Here is an 18,507-nt window from a genome sequence, read left to right as displayed (position 1 = left end):
AGATGAAATATGCCTGTCAAAGCACCCTTTGCACACAGGAGTTTTACTGACCAGGCATTTTAATGAAATAGTTTGCTGCTTGCCAGGTGTCAGATCATAATTTGTTATTCTACCTGCATAAACCACTACTGATCTTTTATGACCAGCATTGCCATTCTGCTAAAGTGCTGCAGTTCATCTACAATATTTTAAAATATAAAAGATTTCAAATACACCACTACTATACTTATGCTTTAAACAAGTCTTTATTTTTTAAAGCTTAAAAACGTAATGCATTTGTGAAACCATAAATGATTATGTATTTGTTTAGAAATCATAAAACAAATGGGGACAACTTGTACATACACTCGTACTGAATCAGCTTTATATTAAAATCTAGACAAGGAAAATATTTTCTAATTTGATTGAAACTTTTTAAATCCCGTCTCAACTTCAAAGTAAGATTGTATTATATGTTGCTCATATGTAAAACTTTATTTCAGGCATGTCACTGTCACTTTCCAATAGCTGGCAATTTCATTCCATGTGATCTCATGGATAGTTCTGGATTCACAAGTGATGCTTTGAAACTAGAAGATTTGGGTCAGCACTATGTTCATTCCACTGCACTGAAACGTGGCACATACTAAACATAATTCACCCCAAGCTCTTTTACTCTCTGAAAGCTGGAATTCTTCTCAACTCACTCTAAAATTTGACCTACGGACACAGCTATGTAATTGTCAGTTGTAAAAAAATAAAAAAAAGCCTACCAGCTGAAGTCCTGGTGTAGTCAAAAGCTATAACAACAAATGAGTTTGGCAAGAATAAACAGCATTTATTTTGTTTAGATTACTCAGTAGAGTTGTATTGGCTATCTCCTCCCAGTACAGATCAACTCCAAGAGAGTTCATGCAGGTCCCGGAATATCCTGGCTCTCTACAATTTCAACATTTGGTGTGGAGCTCCTATCTGGGAGAGAAAATAGCTCCCATGGTTGGCAAGCAAACTAAAGCATGGAGACCAAATTGGCTACGTACCAATGCGTTACTCCAGCTTCAAAGGTAACTGGCCTACTCATCTCTGTGGGACACTGAGTTAATGCACTTTTTCTGGCATCCCACATCATATCTCCTGCAAGCAACGCTGCTTTCTCTTCCAAAAAAATAGTTTCTTCCAGTAGCTTCTACAATTAAAAAACCTGTGATATTTTAAATATGTGCCCACAACTTAGATTAAAGATCATTTATTATGAAATGTATAAGAAAAAAAAGACCTGACATGGGTTTTATCCAGCTTTACGTGCAATTCATTCAAAAATCATTTTAAGTGTAGCTGCCACAGAAGTCTCTGGGTGCTATTTGAAAAGCTACTGCCACCAGTGTAAACCACTGAGTTCACCACATGGCATCTCATGCATACAGTCCTGTTAGTCTTGTACTAAACAGTCTGATCATATCAACCGAACCTATCTGCCAAAGCAGTGAAAGCACCAGGTTAGCACAGTTATGTCTTTAAGTGCTTGGTGATAGATCCCTCTTCGTATCATAAACAGTATTAGTTTTACTAGGTACGTCACTGTGATACTGCAGTGAAATACCTGTCAGAAAAAGTCACTTCCAAAGCCACACATTCTGTGCCAATAAACAAACGTGTATGCAAAGACTGTCAACGTTAAGAAATTAGAGTTAAAATTGAAACGCTTACATTTGCATAGTTGTGAAAATTTATTAGTTACAGTGTAGTGAAAATCAACTTTTTTGGTACAGGCAGAATAAAAACATACATTATATAGAGAAAAAAAATCACAGCTTTAAAAATCAGCTTTCATTGTTTAAAATGAGTAAATCTGCTTGTATTTCAAGACATTGGACTTTAATAGTTAATAGTTTTATGCCAAACCGTCACACAGTGCAAGAAATATTCTGCAATAGTACAAATTCCATACAGCAGTCTTCAGAGTATTTAGTCTCACAGAATCATATGGTGGCAAAAAAAATGCACTGAGTTATTTTTCCATTTAAAAATAAAACATTGAAGTTAAATTTTTCTTTCTTTACATACTCTATATTACAAAAATATCGAATTGTGAATTTGACAGTGTATTCTACAAATAAATGCGCCATGGACAACAGGAATTGGAACTTCAGGACAGTTACTTTACAAAGTGTATTATAAAAATAAATTATATAGCAAACATCAAACGAAATCAAGCGCGTGCCTTAGGCTTTGCAAATAAAAGTGAAATTCAGCTGGCAGAAAGACTGCTTTTCTCCCTGTACCCTGGCCTGTATCCTTCAAAATATCAGCAAGGCCCTTTGTTCTTAAAGCTCTACCAAGATAAAATACATAAAATGTAATGGAAGCAATAAAAACTTCCATGAAGAATCAGTAGCACAAGTGACCCTGGTGTTGATGGTAGAGAGCTTCTCCAGTGATCCATCCAACTGGTAAGGTGGGCAGTGCACACAGAGAGAATATACTGGGCTGGTTACTCATCTGGAGCTCATGCGTAACTGGTGAATGATGACGCTCTCTAAAAGAAAAGATAGCAAAACATTTGGTTTTATGAAGCTGTAGACAAGTTGCAAGTGACTATAAAGAAGGACAATTCCATCACCAATGCATTTTTCTTCAAGAAATATCTTGCAGACTTGCTCTCACATCCCTGTTTGGTTAAAAATGCCCTGACTAGCGCTACAAGGGGAAACTCAGTTAGTACCAGGCTGGGGCTCAGGAGCCCTCGACTTCCACTTCAGTGTCAAGACCACCACTTGGTCATCCATAGGGGAAAAGAATAATATCGTTGAATATTGTATAGTTGAACCACAGGAACACAACGGTTCCAGTCCCACACCTGAATCAGGTAGAGGATGACTTGAAGCTGGGACTCCTGTATCCCATCTGAGCAAAGCCATCAAAAACCAGCTGGCAGTTCTGAAGTGGGGATGTGAAAGATGTATAGGCTCGTTTCTTTTTAATTTAATTTCACTTCAGAAACCTATGCTGATTTTATTCAGCAGGTCTGCATGAATTATGCTATTGGCTATAATGCACATAAATTCCAACCACAGCATGCAAAACGAAGTGTTTGCGTTGTCTTTGAAAATCTGGGTTTAACTGTGCTCTGTGTAACACCGGAGCTCCCTGATTAATCTCTAGGCTCTGCTGAAATACAAGGTGATCACCTGGTCTGCAGTTCTGAGTACACTGCTTTGACAGGCAGCATTTTCTTTCTCAATAGCCTGAAGATTTTTCAAAAAGTATGCAACCCAAGAAATTACACTAACCATGTCTTTATTCCCTTTTACATTTTGCTTGACTGCAAATATTTGCAAGGTGCTTGAATTAGTTACATTATAAGAAGGAAGAGAATCGCCGTTTTTCATGTGCTCGTCCTACCAGAGCTTTTCCACTAGATGGCAGATTCCAGTTACGCTTTCAATCCACGTTGAGCTAGAAAAGCAGGGCTTAAGGCAGCATTTAAGAAAGTATGGTATGTCAGATGAAATAATAGAATTTCCGCAGTAAAAGCACTTCCTTTTTATGTAATTTATCAGTAAAAAGTATTTTCAAAAATATAATTATACCTGTTCTCAGAGATTCAAGCAATGAATATGAAAGAACCACAAACTACAGTAAAATAATTACCTTACAACCAGTGCTGTTCTCTAACTTCAAGCTGTTGAAGATGATGCAAAAAGCTGCATTTACTTAGTATCAGATTATAACCTCAGGTGAAATCTCCCTTTCACTTCAGTGGGAGTCACATGAACTCTATAAAAACATTTCCTTATTATTCAATTTGCACGTTCTCTATTAATCCAGAGTTTAGTTACAAAATTATAAAAACTAAATGGGCTGCAGAAAATATCACCTTTCTTGCAAAAACTCAATTACTGAATGAACAGCAAAAATATAATAGGTTTCTGAATCAGTCTTCCTCCTACAGTCCAAATATAACACTTTCGCAGAAAGAGTAGGAAAGATATTTAAATATATATTTAAATATATATATATCCACTTCCACTATTTATTTGTTCATTAATTTCTCACACACATGTATATGTTTGCAAATATCGTTTTTTCTAAGAATTAATTTTGTATTGAAATGTTATATATGTTAATGTGTATATATTATATACATACTGTACTAACTAAAATAGGTGTCCGGACAGTTATTAAACTGGGGTAGATTTTGTCAGAGTTCTGTAGGAGTAACCTCTGTAGGAACAGGATGTCTGTAGGATATGATTACATGGATTTTTCTAAGGTTATAGGTCTGAACATCTCAAGGTGTTGTGAATTCACTTAAATGCAACTGAATTTTAATGACAGGAAAAGAGAACCAAGGTATGTTTATGTAAAAATGTTAATTCTGATTTCAGTCTCCCTGATGTAAGCCAGAATTTCTCAGGGAAACAAGGCATTAACAGCTAGCCTATCAAAAATACCAATTCTCATAATGAACCACATCAACTGATATAATTTTTATATACGAAGTTTAATTTCTTCTTACAATATATACAAACACCACCAAATAATACAGACATGTATGTACCACAGAAAGTGCACACCCAAACAACAGAAGCAAATCATATGTCAGTATTTCTGTTTTTAAAATCCTGTTGAAAAGGATTTTTAAAGGGAGGAACCATTCATACCTGAACGATTTGAACCTGAATCTCAGAGCTGACAGCTCTGAATCTGTGAGTAGTTAACCCTGACTTCATCTTCCAAAAAGCCAAGTAAGAGCAGCGTGTAGGTAGCAAGAGAGATTCAAAGTGAAGTTAACATCTATGATCAATTATATTGGATACAGGTCTGAGTGAGCTCAGTCAGAATTAAGGGAAGAGGATAACTCACACTGACAAAGGGGAAAAAACATTCCCCTAAATGAAAACGAGTTCAGAGGATGAGCTCACAGAAACTCCTGCCAGCAAACTACAGGTTTCAAACTGACTCAGTGAAATCAGCCACTGATGTGTGATAGGAACGTGTAATTGGTCTGAAAATTGTCCTGGCTGTTGAAGCTTATGGCAAGCACCTGAAACGCAGCAGGGTGGTAACTAGGTCTCTCTGAAGACACGTGCTTCAGTTTCTGATCAGAACCACCAAATAGCCGTGTAAATACTGAGCGTGTTTTAGAACACATGTAGCACATCTCAGGCAGTAACATGAATTTTCAGTGGTGACCAGATTCAAATGAGGTCTTTGGCACTGCTGTGACTAGGCAATGGGAGGAGGCATGGCAAAGAGGAGGTTTTCTGCTAGCTTTAAATGTTCATGGCACCACAGTCTTGCTTTTGCCAAGGTGGCTCCTCTACTGAAATTAAGAATTATGTATTTGATGCCTTGTCATCTTATCACCCACAAAGAGCACGGAAGTCAACAATGGATTCAGAAAAAAACATCATGCTGAGCAGGAAGACACCTAAACCGATGCTGAGGACAAAGCTGTAACTTCTGAATCCTGCCCTGCCTCTGAGGTTCAGGTGTCTTGCTAAGCCTTGTCAGAGGCTCCTTCCTCTGTTACACACTCACAGGCCATTACGATCTCATGAAAACAGAAAATCAGGCCTCAATGTCTTTACAATATTTAAAGATCTTAAAAAACAGCAAAAGAAATGGAAATTTTCACCTCTTACACAAATATTCCATGGTAAGAGAAGTGTTCTATAATATGTGGGCTGTAGGCTCAGATTTCACCTGTGTCTGAAGGGATTCAAGTCTGTGTCTTCCCTGTTTCAAGACCACCGTAACCACCAATACTCTGAGTTGAATACATTTTGCTATTGAAACTGTTCCACTTCATTAAAAAAAAATCAATTCAGCAAAAAAGGAAAGGGAGAAAAAGCATGAGGATGAGTAATCCCTGATGGTCACCTGGCCAGAGGAAAATTGGTTTCTGCACTGTAATCCAGTTATGTAAAATACACAAAATGAAGCCCTGTAAATAAAGGCCTGAATAATTTCCTAAGGATTTGTTTCTCACAGATCCTTTGGTGCCGAGTAAAATCTGAGATCTGAGCAAAGCTTGTCCTTGTGGCATTTCTGCTGTCACTCTCTTGTGTTTGTTCTTTGATACTGTGTGAAGGTGAGCTCATGCTACTTTCTTTTGTGCAATGAGGTCCTAAGGTCTTGCTCCTTCTCTCAGTCACCCTCTTCATTAAACTGGAAGAACTTCTCTTGAGACCTCTATTGCTTTGTCGAGTTTGGTTGAAATTGGTTGATATGTTCAGTACTGTTCATCAGTGGAGGACAGGTGGAGGGATAGCTGAACACAGACATTTCATTCTTTTCACAAAAGGCCAGGTTCAAAAGCAGCCTCTGGAACAGCGACCAGAAGCTGGGGTGCTCCCTCATTCAATATCCTGACCACTCAACCACCACTCTCTTGTTTCTGCTCAGTGAATTCTGAAGTCCTCCGTTCAGCACACACAGCCTTTACAGGAGGGAATGAGAAAGTCATCTTCTTTCCCCTCAACTGTCTGTCAGTGCTACTGGTGAACTTGTTGGAGGTGATTTAGGTTTGAGGCTTCTCAGATACCGGTGAGAAAGGAGACCTGTCTTGTACCTTTGAAAGACAGGTTCAATCAAAAGCTTTTTTAAATAAGCCCTCTGTACCCCCGTTAATAGGAATACCCACTCCATACCCCTACTGGGAGTCATTTATGTTTCTACATCCACTTTAATGTAGCCACCAATTTTCTACACCTTCCCTCTTTCTTTTGCTGACCCAAGAGCCTTCAATTTTTAAGATTTCTAAACTATAGGCTCTATGTTTTTATGGTATCATCATCTTACCCTTTTTCTGCCTTTAGGAAACAAGAATCTCAGGTCAATTAAAACAGATGTTAAAAAATGTTCAGTACAACTAAATACATATTTTAAGCTAACAGCCAAACTAGTTGCCTGATTCCAACTCCCTGGACTTCTGATGGGTTGGCTATGGAGCAAAAGTTCCTTTTTGTTGTGCTGCCCCTGGGAAAAATAACAGGATCCTTGGTCTGACCTGTCTGGAATTTCTCAAGCCTGTCTCATAAAATCCTACTGACTCTACAAGAGCAGTTTTTAGCTTGTGCCTGCAGTTCTGGTTCAGTTGTGCTGATTTGCATGTCCTGGATTTCAGGTACTTTAAGTCTGGCTTCTTTTTTCAGGTGAATTATTTTTTTCGGATGTTACGAAAAACAAATTTCTCAACCACAGGCACACATAGAATATTGTCCTAGATATGGCAACAGTTAACTAAGGAATAGCTAGTTTCTTTGAAAAAAGCATTTGAGAAGGAGGGCTTAAGCCAGCTGTAGCTCATCACTGTATCAAGCCACATTAGCTTGGGGCTCATGTTTGCAGTATTATTTAAATGACTGTTTTGAACTAAAGGCATGCTTCAGTGCCAGTATTTAGAGGGACTATCCAGCTAAAAGCTCTTAATAACGTGCTTTCTTCAAACATCTGCTAAAAAGTCCATCTTACAATAAGAACAGTAAGATCTCAACAAGCATTTATTGACAAATGGAGGCTTTTAAGTGATAACACTTAGTTGAGAGGATCTGATGCATTTCTGGCATGGTAACCCACACTGCTTGATAATTCCAGTTTCCAAGTTTTATCCAAAATACTCAAATGTTATGAAAAATGCTGCTAATATGAATCTGATTCGCAGATGTCATAGGATCCAGAACCTTAAAATTAGCAGGTATTGCAGGTGCTACACACATGTAGAAATGGAAGCCTATTTCTTTTTGTATGTGACAGCAGCTTTTACATCACAAAGTGTCCTTCAAGTGAATCAAAAAATGCCAGCTTTACTCTGGGATAATGACCATATCTGGATCTTAAATTGGAGAGCATAGCAAAACCCAGACTGAAGACTAAACATTGCTTGGTTTGAATATAATTTTGCTGACCTTCTGTGGCAGATTCTTCCATCTAATTTCTCCTCCCAGGCAGAAAGCCACTTAATATTTCACCCACTGGTGCATTTTTTTTTTTCTGTGAATTGTATTTATTATTTATTCGTTGTCTTCCTGCATTTCCTTCCGAAAGCTATTCCTAACTATTGGGTCCTTTACAGTCTTCCATGGTAGCTGAGGCATACAAGATTTAAAACCCTTATTTATCATCCTGCTCAGCTCAGTTTCTTTTGTTTGAAACTTTCTCCTGTGAAAATTGATCGCTTAATGGAAATGCCCTTTAATAACTTTAGTGTTATTAAATAAATAGTCATAACAATCATCAACATCCACACCATTTCCATGCTGGAACAATTCCTTAAAACATGCTTAAAAATGCAAACATGTAAATGAAGAAATCGCAAAGAGAGAAGATGAATCTCCATGGTATTCTTAGGTGGTCTGTATTTAAGGCAAAATATTTCAAACAAATGAGAATTGAGAGTAACTCGCATACCAAACCCTCTCTCTCTGACTGCCCGTACACAAGCTGTGTCTTCAGACAGCAATTTACTGCCAGCAATCTGTGTTGACTTCCCCTCTAACATCCCCCATAAGGATGCCTGGGAACTCAGGTTTAACTACGGAGCACAAGTCCATCCAACAAGGAGATCTGCAAACCTAATGAAGTCAACTGAGTGACTTGCTTCATAGACATCTGTGGTCTTTCGAGCAGGCACAAATGAACTGTATTGATTTTGGCCAGATCAATGTTTCTCTGAAGCTCTTTTTAGAGACTAAACACTTTTTGGCTCACTTGCCTCCATCCAGCCCCAGAGCTGGCAGTAACCCAGTCAAAGTCAGAGAATGGAGACCCTGACTGTAAGCACTGTAAGCGCTGACTGCAAGACTGAACCCCACTTGGGAAGAAATAAACTGCTGCTTAGTGCTGCTGCTGCCTGCATTGTGCAGCCTCCACACCCCCTTGAATTGTGTCACCGCCTTGAGAAGGCAGCTCACAAGGGAGAAATGCTGATTTATCAGAGAGATTCCTAGAGAGAAGGCTGGTCACAAAGCGTGGTCCTTTCTCTCTGCCTCTCCCTCCTGCACCTGAGGCATGAGCTTTTATTAAAATAAAACCTCCAGGGCACTGTGTCCTGCCACTGTGTCCCTGGACAAGGCAGCATCTCAGAAATGGGGTTACAGGCAGGTGCTCCACCCAGTAGCCAGGGTGGAAAGTGATCCGTTAACATGCGAGACAACCTGTTAAAAGTGACAGATCTTCCTTCCATCTATTTAAAACTGATCAAGCCTATCATTAAGAATTCCTGGGCTGTATTAATAACTTGGCATGGTTCTCACCTCCCAGGCTGAACATATTTGTGGCATACACTGGTGGCTTTTTCCCCCCTTCATGAAGAAAACAAAAGGATGTTGTTACTGAAGTAGTCAATGCACACACTCATTAGTTTGTTGTAAGTGACCGGGCTTCGTTAGTAGGGGCAAACACAAACAGGGGGCTGAGTTCATGGTAGCAGTAACACCTGCAGAACCTACCATACCCCCTGAGCCACCGCCATCAGCCCTGACCCCCGCCCAGGGAGCCGGAGCCGCTGCCTGAAGATTTCTTCAGTTCTATTTTCATAGACTGAGTCTCGGCACGAGGCTCGAATTTTGTCACATTTCCTGATCCTGGGGCTGCCACTACTGGCTTTCCTGCTTTCATACCTTTTGACACAGGAATGCGGGTGGGTGTAGGTCTCGGGGATGACCCGTCCTGTCCTGTCTGCAAAAGAGAGACACACAAAGAGAAAAATGATGTGAACTGTTTTTGGTTTTTGTTTTTCCTATATTCTCATCATGCACTTTTCATTTACCTCTCAAACAACAATGTCCCAAATTATGCCTATTAGCAAATTAATGTTCACATTTAAAACCTGGCAGCAGCAAATGCTACTGGAGCAGGGCCGAAGGTACAAAATCAGGGTGAAACTAGCTTTCCAGAGCTGAAGTGCAGCATTTGGATCATGATGTCCTCCTAAGGACGGGAATCCCTGCAGAACTGATTCTGCAGCACAGCACAGTGCAGGGCTCACTCAGAGGCTGCTGAACCACTGGCTAATGCTGAGCCCTGACTAATTGCCATGTTTTCAGAGCTGGGACAAGATCTCTCAGCCATGTAAATAAAATTGGACTTTGCTTCCCCAAGTATGCTGGGCCATGGCTGGAGCCACTTAACTTCTGCACCAGGAAGTACGGGAGCAGAAGGAAGCAAGAAGGAAGCCAGAACAGAGAGACAGGGCAAAGATTTGGATTTCCTTCTCCTGCGGGAGGAAGGATATTGGAGCCATAGCCACGACTTGATGACCTCTGGCAAAGGGGAAGCAAGCAGACCGCGTTTTCAGGTCTACCTCAGGGCAGAATGGAGGTGGTCACTTTTGCCTTAACTACAGCCTACATCAGAAAACTAAAAATAATAATAATAATAATAATAAAATAATAAAATAAAATAAAATAAAATAAAATAAAATAAAATAAAATAGAAAGCCCAAGAGCAATTTTTAAAGTTTATTTCTTCTGGAGGGAAGCTGGTTGAGGGCCCGAGCCCTCTGCACAGGGCTGGCAGATCCAGCACAGCAGCTACCAGGGATCTGTGCCCATCAGCAGTGCCAGCTGGCGGCCAGGCAGGCTATCCCAGCTTTGAAAATGGCAATCCACACATAGGTTCAGGCAACCAAATGCCACTGTGTAAACATACAAGGAGTACTTGGATAGGACAAAAAGACTCAAAAGAGCCAACTGGTCTTTTTTTGGGCAGATAATGTTGGCCAAAACTGGAAGCTAGCCCTTAGGGACCGCGACCTAAAAGAAATACCTGCAACCATGACAGTCCTGCGAGGAAAATGTGCATTACCTTCTGTAGTGTGCAATATAGACACACATGTTAACAGGACAACTTCTGTCTCAGCTGAATGTCAAATTTGGCTTTTTTCTTTTCAGATAACCATGAAGATTTTGATCTCACAAAAGGCAACACTTTTCATAAGATCCTGAAATCCTAGCGAGATCTATTTGCTAAATGTCTAAATTCTGCAATTTATGGCTTATAAGCAAAATAACACTAAGCTGCTGAGGAAGATTGGATTAGGGGATTCTGTCAATTGTAACACGTATTTGCACATTTACTTTAAAATGCTTTTAAAAAATGCTCCACGAAGGAGCATTTTTCTCTCTCAAAGGATTTCCAGCCAGTAGCATCAGAGCCGTCTGTCTGCATCCTGAGCATTCAAAGGAAAGCCATTCCTTAATCTTCTAAGACCAGTTCAAAACCCTATGTGTACACACAAAAAAAATCACAATTGGAAAACCTGAATGCTGTCTGCTTGGCAGGAAGGAAGCCATTTTCAATAACTAAAAGCAACATTTACAATAGCAGTCTGAAGGCTAATATGGAACTCACATGTAGATGTCAAAACAAGTTAGGCCCATACAATTCTGTAGGGCAAAACATGCAAATGCATTCCATCAGCCTTGGAAAATATGTCAACATCCCAGGGAACCCAAATGACAAACATCTTGTGCTCCCTGAAAGAGCTCCACAGTGTGTAAACATGAGGCAATCAAATGAAGTAGCTGGAATCTCAGGCATTTCTTCAGCTTTATTCGCATGTTAATTATTAGCTAAGGATTTGGGTGCTTTCAAGTTACTCATTTCAAGCCTAAATCACTCAAAATCACTTTGAAAAGAACTCTTAACTTGTTTTAAATTTTTTAGTTTCCTTCATTGTGGCATACAAACATGTTGATCATGTGGAAGCTAATGCCTGCTTCACAGACGGCTGCAAAAGCATTTTGTGTTTACTAAGCAAAGAAAAACAGCACAAAGGTGGCTCTTCAGCAAGACGTCCCCTTGTGCAATCAAGAGTGACGGCAGAAGCAGGCACGGGATGCTGGGAGGCTTCAGTCATGTCTGTGGCCGAAACCCCAGAAAACCCACTCAAGTCTTGTGCAGTCAGCACGAATTGGCAGTGAAGCAGCTCCAGGGGAAAGCAGGGTGAAGTTCCCTGGCTCTGAGCTGGCTGTGCATGGCACTGGAGCAGTGCAGGCTGCCCAAGCCAGGCCAGTGAACACATTGCTGCATTCTGACTGCGGGACGAATACGTGCAGCCACCGCACTGTTTGGGTCGATAAGCAGAGCTCACTTGCAAGCGCATTAAGCAGTGAGGTTGGACATTGGTGCATTAAAGGGCAAAAAGCAATTTCAATGTACACAACATGTTTTAGTGGTTTGTAACAGATCCTGCATGATGCATTTGATGGATATACAAAAAGAGAGCTTTCATGCACATGTTCACTTTGGGGATATTTTAATAACAGAGGTGCGTTTTCAGCATTTGTTCTTGATCGGGTCGGGGAGCAGCTTACCCTGGACAAAAACGGTTCAGTTCAGCGGCTGACGCAAAGGTATCCAGTGCAATTTGAGATGCTCTGGGCTATTCAAGCTATCTGCACAGGCTGGTAGATAAGAGAGGATCTAAGGAGACCTGCAACCTCTGATAAAGCAGCTGGAAGTTAGGCAGCCTACTTGACAGCACTTTAAATGGCATGAAAGAAGTATGTTTAGGCAATTGAATCCTGAAAGGGTGGGACTTGAGACCTAGTCACTAAGTGAAGCCAGGGGAGCCCAGTGGACGCCTACAAAGAGCTAAATTTGGACACCAATCTCAACCTAAACGCTGCCCAAATGAGAGTAGGCTTATAGCTGCTTTAATGTGTGCCCAGTGAGCGCTGGCACCCAACAGCCTCTGAGCCATGCCCTGCACCCTCGGTCGTCAGAAGAGAACCAGAAGAGTTGCTGTAATTCAACAGTAACACCCTGTAGTCCTCCACCTGCCAACCTGCTCCGCCACAAAACCAGTCTCTGGCTTTGGACTCTGAGGCAGGCAGACACCACAGGTCAGGCTGAATCTTTAAAAGTACCATGTGTGCACCTTAAAGTTAACTGCTTCGGTGCCTGCAGTACAGAAGATGACTCCATAAATTCAAATTGGAAAAAGTGTCACGTGTTTTCAGATATGAAAACAGTAACTGCAAATTTGTTGTAGCAGCAGGTGAGAGCTAGGAACTTAGAATTAGTTTCCCCTCTGGAGCTTGGTACTGCATTAGTACATTGTACAGAGCATCTCATGTGAGGATAGCTTAGAAAAAAGTAAAACTTGTGAGCTAATAAAGCAGCTTTGTATCGGTTTGTCTTCTTTGATTTTATGAACTCACCCCCTCAAAATGGTATCAATGTTGGTTTCTTCTAGTGTTACTGAGAAAATGATTACAAGTTGTTTTTTTGACAAGGAGTATTGCACATGTTTATAAAACAGCCATTTGCAAAACAGATGGTGAATATACAACTTTTTTTTTTTTAATATTTTTTTTCATAGGGAGGAAAAAGCACATTTGGGCTTGTTAGAAGTTCCCTGGTAATCTGATTAGGGGTCTTAAAAAACAAAGGAAAGCATAAGATAAAGTAAATCGTATGGCTGAGCTATTTTCCTTATATTCCAAATCAGGGATGAAGTGAAGAAAGAAGCCACTTTTTAGCCAGTTGAAAACAAAACAAAACAAATTTATCTTCCATAGTTCAGTGCATCAGCACAGAAGGGACAGACATCCAGTAGTAAAGAATGAGGAACTATTTAAAAAAAAAAAAAAAAAAAAAAAAAAAAAAAAACTTTTCCAAGCTTATGAGAGACAATCAAGTTTATAAATGAATTAATTCAATACTTTTTAAAAAATGAGCAATTGCCTCTAGTATGCAGGAATCCCTGCAAAGTATCTACAATACATCGAATATGTGAGGAGAGAGAGAGTATAGGTGTAATCCCCTATACATCAGTATGACAAATGCAAGTTTTCTTAAGCAGGGGCCTTAAATGGCAGCAAAAGTTGGAAGTACTTCCATATCTTTGAAGGTATCTCAAATACACTTTGCCATTTCAGCTTGGACAGAGATGGCTGAAGAGCATGTTATCAGGGTCTACAGACTTCTGAATGGCAAGGGCAAACGAACAGGGGAAGACCATTCAGTATTTGTCAAGATACAAGAAAGAGGCTGTAAGCAATGAAGGTATTGCATAAAAGGTATCAACCAAAGGACAGCATTTTTCTCATAGCCTGCAGCCAAATTCACTGCTCCATGATGTTGTGGAATCAACAGCAAAAATAAGTTCAAAAAGCAATTTGAACAAACAAACAAATAAATAAATAAATAACACTCTACCACATTCTACTAAACACAAAGAGGTTGCTACAAGCTCTAGTTCAGAAAGAAGTACCCACCTATAACGAAAAATCAGGAACAGACACTGAGGGAAACATTAATCTATGTTTACTCACTTAAAATAATTCTATCCCAAGCATCTGCTAAAGGCTACTGTCTAGCTAAATGAGATTTTGGACTAATTCAGTACTGCTGCTTTTATATTTTGGTCAAAATCTTCTTTCCCAACTAAAATAATGCAAAATGATGTCCAAAGCCTAGTAAATCTTGGAGGGAGGCCTATCAAAAAATCTCGTCCAATGCAGTTAAATACAGAGGTAAGAGACTGACTAAATTTGATTTTCTGTGAAAAAGAAATTAGGGAACAACCACAGAGCCACAGAGAGAAAGCAGCAGAAAATAAGGTCCCTTCCAATCCGAGCCATTCTATGATTCTATGATTCTAATATTGTGGAGGAAGCACCATTGTAACATGGCCCTTATAAAAGCCGAGAATGTCAGAGGAACAGAAAGAGCTTTAGTATTCACTGGCTGAAAAAGACTTGGAGCCAAAAGCAATGATACCATGTCTGGCTATTCATTCATTTGGAGTTCAGTACAGCAGATATTAATTAAATTATAAATGGAAGGGGATTCTACCAAAGAAATGCCTGCGTGATCAGACTCTAAAGACTCTCCAGCTGGGCCAAAACCTATTAGGAGCATTTTCAGGAGTCAGAATTTGCACTTAGAAAAAATAAAAATACAGTTTCTTGCTCTATCATCTCCATCATTCTTTGTCCCTCTCTTTCTTACAGCTGGAATTTTACAGGATTGACATTATTTTCAGTAACTTTGAAGGGACTTCTTTTCAGAGTTGCTCTTTTGGGAGATAATGCCAAAAGTATACTAGCATCCAATGCTGGTATAAAATATCAATTTCCACCACAGGGAATCAGGTAAATTCTGAATTTATGTTTAAGCTTATATCTGAAACACATGTAGGGAAGTCAAGAGTTTTTCTCCTCTTCCCACCCATTCTTTCCCTGCCGGTGTCCCAAACCCAAACTATAGCCTCCCTTCTCCTTACCACAGAGACCACAAAATGAGACCATGAGGCCAGGCTGCTTACCACCGATTGTGTTCCTCGTGTGGAAGACGTAGTAGCAGGAGTTATAGTGATAGTACTTGTCACCTTGCTCGCTGCAGGTCGCGAGGACAGGTTGTTCCGGGGTGATCGAAGGACGGTGCCAGTGACAACTTCCTTCTCAGCTGCTATGTTCACTGGTCTGACTGTTATCACGGGACTTGCACCATCCAGCGTGGCACCAGGGGAGCGTTTAAACTGGGAACCTAAGTGGATGTGGATTTTGTTGTCTTCTGTTGTAATAATGTTGGCATTGGCGTTGTATTTCCGGATTGGAGTTGGGACGGTTTGTTTTTCTGGTGTAACTTTGAAGACAGCCCTTCCCATGGTCGTGTCTTGTGACTGAGGAGAAACAGAGATTTCTGTTGGTGCTGCGGATGTCGATACTGTCATAATCTGAATTGGTGATGCAGGTCTGTCAGCAAAGGGTGCTCTCCCTCCATCCGGAGACTTTTCTCTGGAGAATGTTGTAATTGTGACTGGAGACATGGAACGGTCTGGGCCCATTGGACTTTCGCTGCCTTTTCCTTTTTGGGGCATAACATTTGGAGAGGGAATGATGGTTATTCGTGGCTTCTGATTTCCCAAAGTAGGAATGACAGTGGTACTTGAAAAAAACTCCTCTGAGGTTGGACTGGTTATCTCCAAAGTAGCTGTGCTGTTCTCGTGGTCTGGTGTCACCCGAATATGAAGAGGCTGACCCTGTTTTGGTGAAAGGACAACCTCCCCAGGATGTGCTGGACTACCATGGGCTCGGGCTCCTTTATCTGGAGTTGCCTGAGCCCCAGTTTCCCTCTTTCTCATCCATGGTATCCAAGATTTCCTCATTGCAAGGTCATTCGCTGCTGGAGGATATCTCTCAAGGACTGAAGAACGCTCCATGGGTTTCTTCAGACCTACCTGTCGCAGATTGCTCATGATGTGATTCTCCTCCTGGAAGGATTTCCGTATAAACACAGCTGGAGTTTCTTCTTCTGCTGCTTCACTGCTTACAGCATCTGTTTGCACACCAGTGGATGTCACAGGAACATCGACTATTCTTCGTCCATTTATGCTGGGCCTCAGAGCACGGCTGTAACGCTTAGAAAGTTCTAACTCTCTTGTTAGGTTCAGAACTTCTTGTCCCATGCTCTTGTTCTTATTTTCTTCTTCCATAAACCTCTGCTGCAGAACTGAGTAATCAACCTGAAGCTGAGAAAGTTGGTCTTCTTTGTTCATCAGCTCATGGATTTTCTCCTTAAGAGCCTGAACTTCTGCTTTCAAATCTCTGCTTTTAGCCTCTTCCAGACGAAACCTGTGCCTCAACTCTGCCTCCTGGCTCACTGCTTCACCTTTTTCTATTGCTTTGTTTTTGGCAATCTGGAGCTTCATCTCCTCCAGCTGTTGAGAAAGTAAGTTAGCTTTATCCTGCTCAGTCCTAAATTTCTGCTCTAGCTGATCATATTCATCTTCTGTCTTCATCAAATCTCCTTCAACCACTTCCAATTGTTTGAGCCTTTTTTTAAGTCTTTCAATTTCAATGGTAAGCTCCTTAATCTTGTTGTCCTCATGACAACCATGCTCTGGTCCTTTTCTGGCTCGACCTCTTGTAATTTCTCTTTCTACTTCCTCCATACCATCAATCCTTTTCTTTAACAGGTCAACTCTGCAGCTTAGTTCAGATGATTTTTCTTCTTCACTTTTCAGTTTGCCAATCAACTCATCCCTTTCCTTTGTCAAACTAGACACCTTTTCCTCCATTTCAGACTTCAATTTCAAAAATTTCTTACTTTCTTCTATCAGCTTCTCTGTTACATCCATAACTTTCCCTTGTTCAACTTTAAAATTCTTGTTTAGACCCTCAACCCTTTTTTCCTCCTGTTTTATTTTTTCCATCATATTTTTTCGTTCATCAACCAACATTACTGTAAATGACTTCAGCTTTGTAAGGTCATCTTTTAAGCTTATTTCAGCCTTTTCCAACTTACTTTCTGATGCCTCAAGGTCTTTCACTCGAGTCTTCACCACTTCTAACTCATTTATCAAATCCTTAGTTAAATTCTTTTCTTTCTCCAAGTTTATGTGTAGCTGGGTGCATTCAGACTTACTTTTACTGAAAGCCTCTTCCAGCTTCTCCAGTTCTGACATTCTCTTCTGCAACTTTTCCACTTCAAGTTTCAACTCTTTGCTATGGTGCTCTTCCTCTTGCAGTTTATTTTTCAGCTCTTTACACTGGGATTCAGTTTTTGTGATCTCTTCATCTTTTCCCTCCATTTCAAGCACACGCTTGCGAAGGTTTTCCACTTCTGCCATTAAGCTAGAGTTCCCACATTCCCCTTTTGCTATTTTATCTCTTAGTTCTTGAAGTTCCTCCTCAGCTTTTTGAAGACTTTTGTTAGTTTCTTCTAACTCCTCTATTCTGCGAGTCAACCCAACCAACTTAAGCCTTAGCTGTCTGTTATGTGACTCTTGATTAGCCAGTTTAGCCATCATCTCCTCATGTTCTTGAGAAAATGATGATGTTTTGTGTTCAAGTTCTGTCTCTAACTTCATCAGTTTTTGTCCATCCTCTTTCGTTTTTGCAGTAATGATTTTAAGCTTTTCTTCTTCTTCCTTTAGTTTTTGATTTAAATCTTGTATTTTCTGGCTCTGTTGACCAAGTTGTTCAATATGCATTTGTCTTTCATCCACCAGCATGAGTGCAAATGACTTGAGCTTGACAAGTTCTTCTCGTAGTTTACTAAGTCTCTTTGTATGTTCTTTCTCCTTACGAGCTTGATAGATCTTCTCCTGCTCAAGAAGTTTCTTCAATCTGAAACAAGTTATTACAAATGCATTAAACTAAAAGATATACATATTTGGCACATTTCTCAATTTGGTGTTTTTCTCCATTTTTAACTCACTTTCATTTTATTAGGATTTTTTTTTCTCCATTAATAACTTAGGTAGTCTCTCAACAAGTAACTACCTATCACACTTATATTCCCCAGCCAAACTATTTTAAATTATAAAATTAACAGAAGATTACACAAAATCGTCTAGAATTCGGAAAAGCAGTGAAATTTTATACATGTATACATAGCAGACACATCGGTTTTTAACTCCTTTACATTTATGTCTCAGCTAGGATGACATTGACAAGGGTATATCAGGACAGGTATATCTATTCACCAATCTATTTATACTGCACTTTTTTTACAAGGTGATTTCCTCAATAATGTCTTACATAAATAAAAATATGTAAAATAAAA

General features: G+C 40.0%; 1 protein-coding gene across 7 annotated transcripts in view; it reads right to left on the bottom strand.

The window, feature by feature from the left end:
- Positions 1-226: 226 nt before the first annotated feature.
- The window catches only part of FILIP1 (filamin A interacting protein 1), a 121,569-nt gene continuing 103,288 nt past the window's right edge, over positions 227-18,507 (bottom strand). For 5 of the 7 annotated variants that reach the window (XM_035320581.1, XM_035320584.1, XM_035320583.1 and 2 more), the window contains 3 exons: positions 15,263-18,068; positions 9,435-9,663; positions 227-2,515 (listed from right to left, as the gene is read on the bottom strand). In XM_035320581.1, the coding sequence (XP_035176472.1) occupies positions 9,457-9,663; positions 15,263-18,068 (3,013 nt within the window). In that variant the 3' untranslated portion in view covers positions 227-2,515; positions 9,435-9,456. The remainder of the gene's footprint in view (positions 2,516-9,434; positions 9,664-15,262; positions 18,069-18,507) is intronic. The other 2 variants (XM_035320582.1, XM_035320587.1) reach the window with 2 other exon arrangements.

Source organism: Oxyura jamaicensis, chromosome 3 (genome assembly GCF_011077185.1).
Source record: "Oxyura jamaicensis isolate SHBP4307 breed ruddy duck chromosome 3, BPBGC_Ojam_1.0, whole genome shotgun sequence".
Lineage (NCBI taxonomy): Eukaryota > Metazoa > Chordata > Aves > Anseriformes > Anatidae > Oxyura > Oxyura jamaicensis.
The sequence above is the reverse complement of the archived record's forward strand: the minus strand, read 5'-3'. Positions and strand labels throughout refer to the sequence as shown.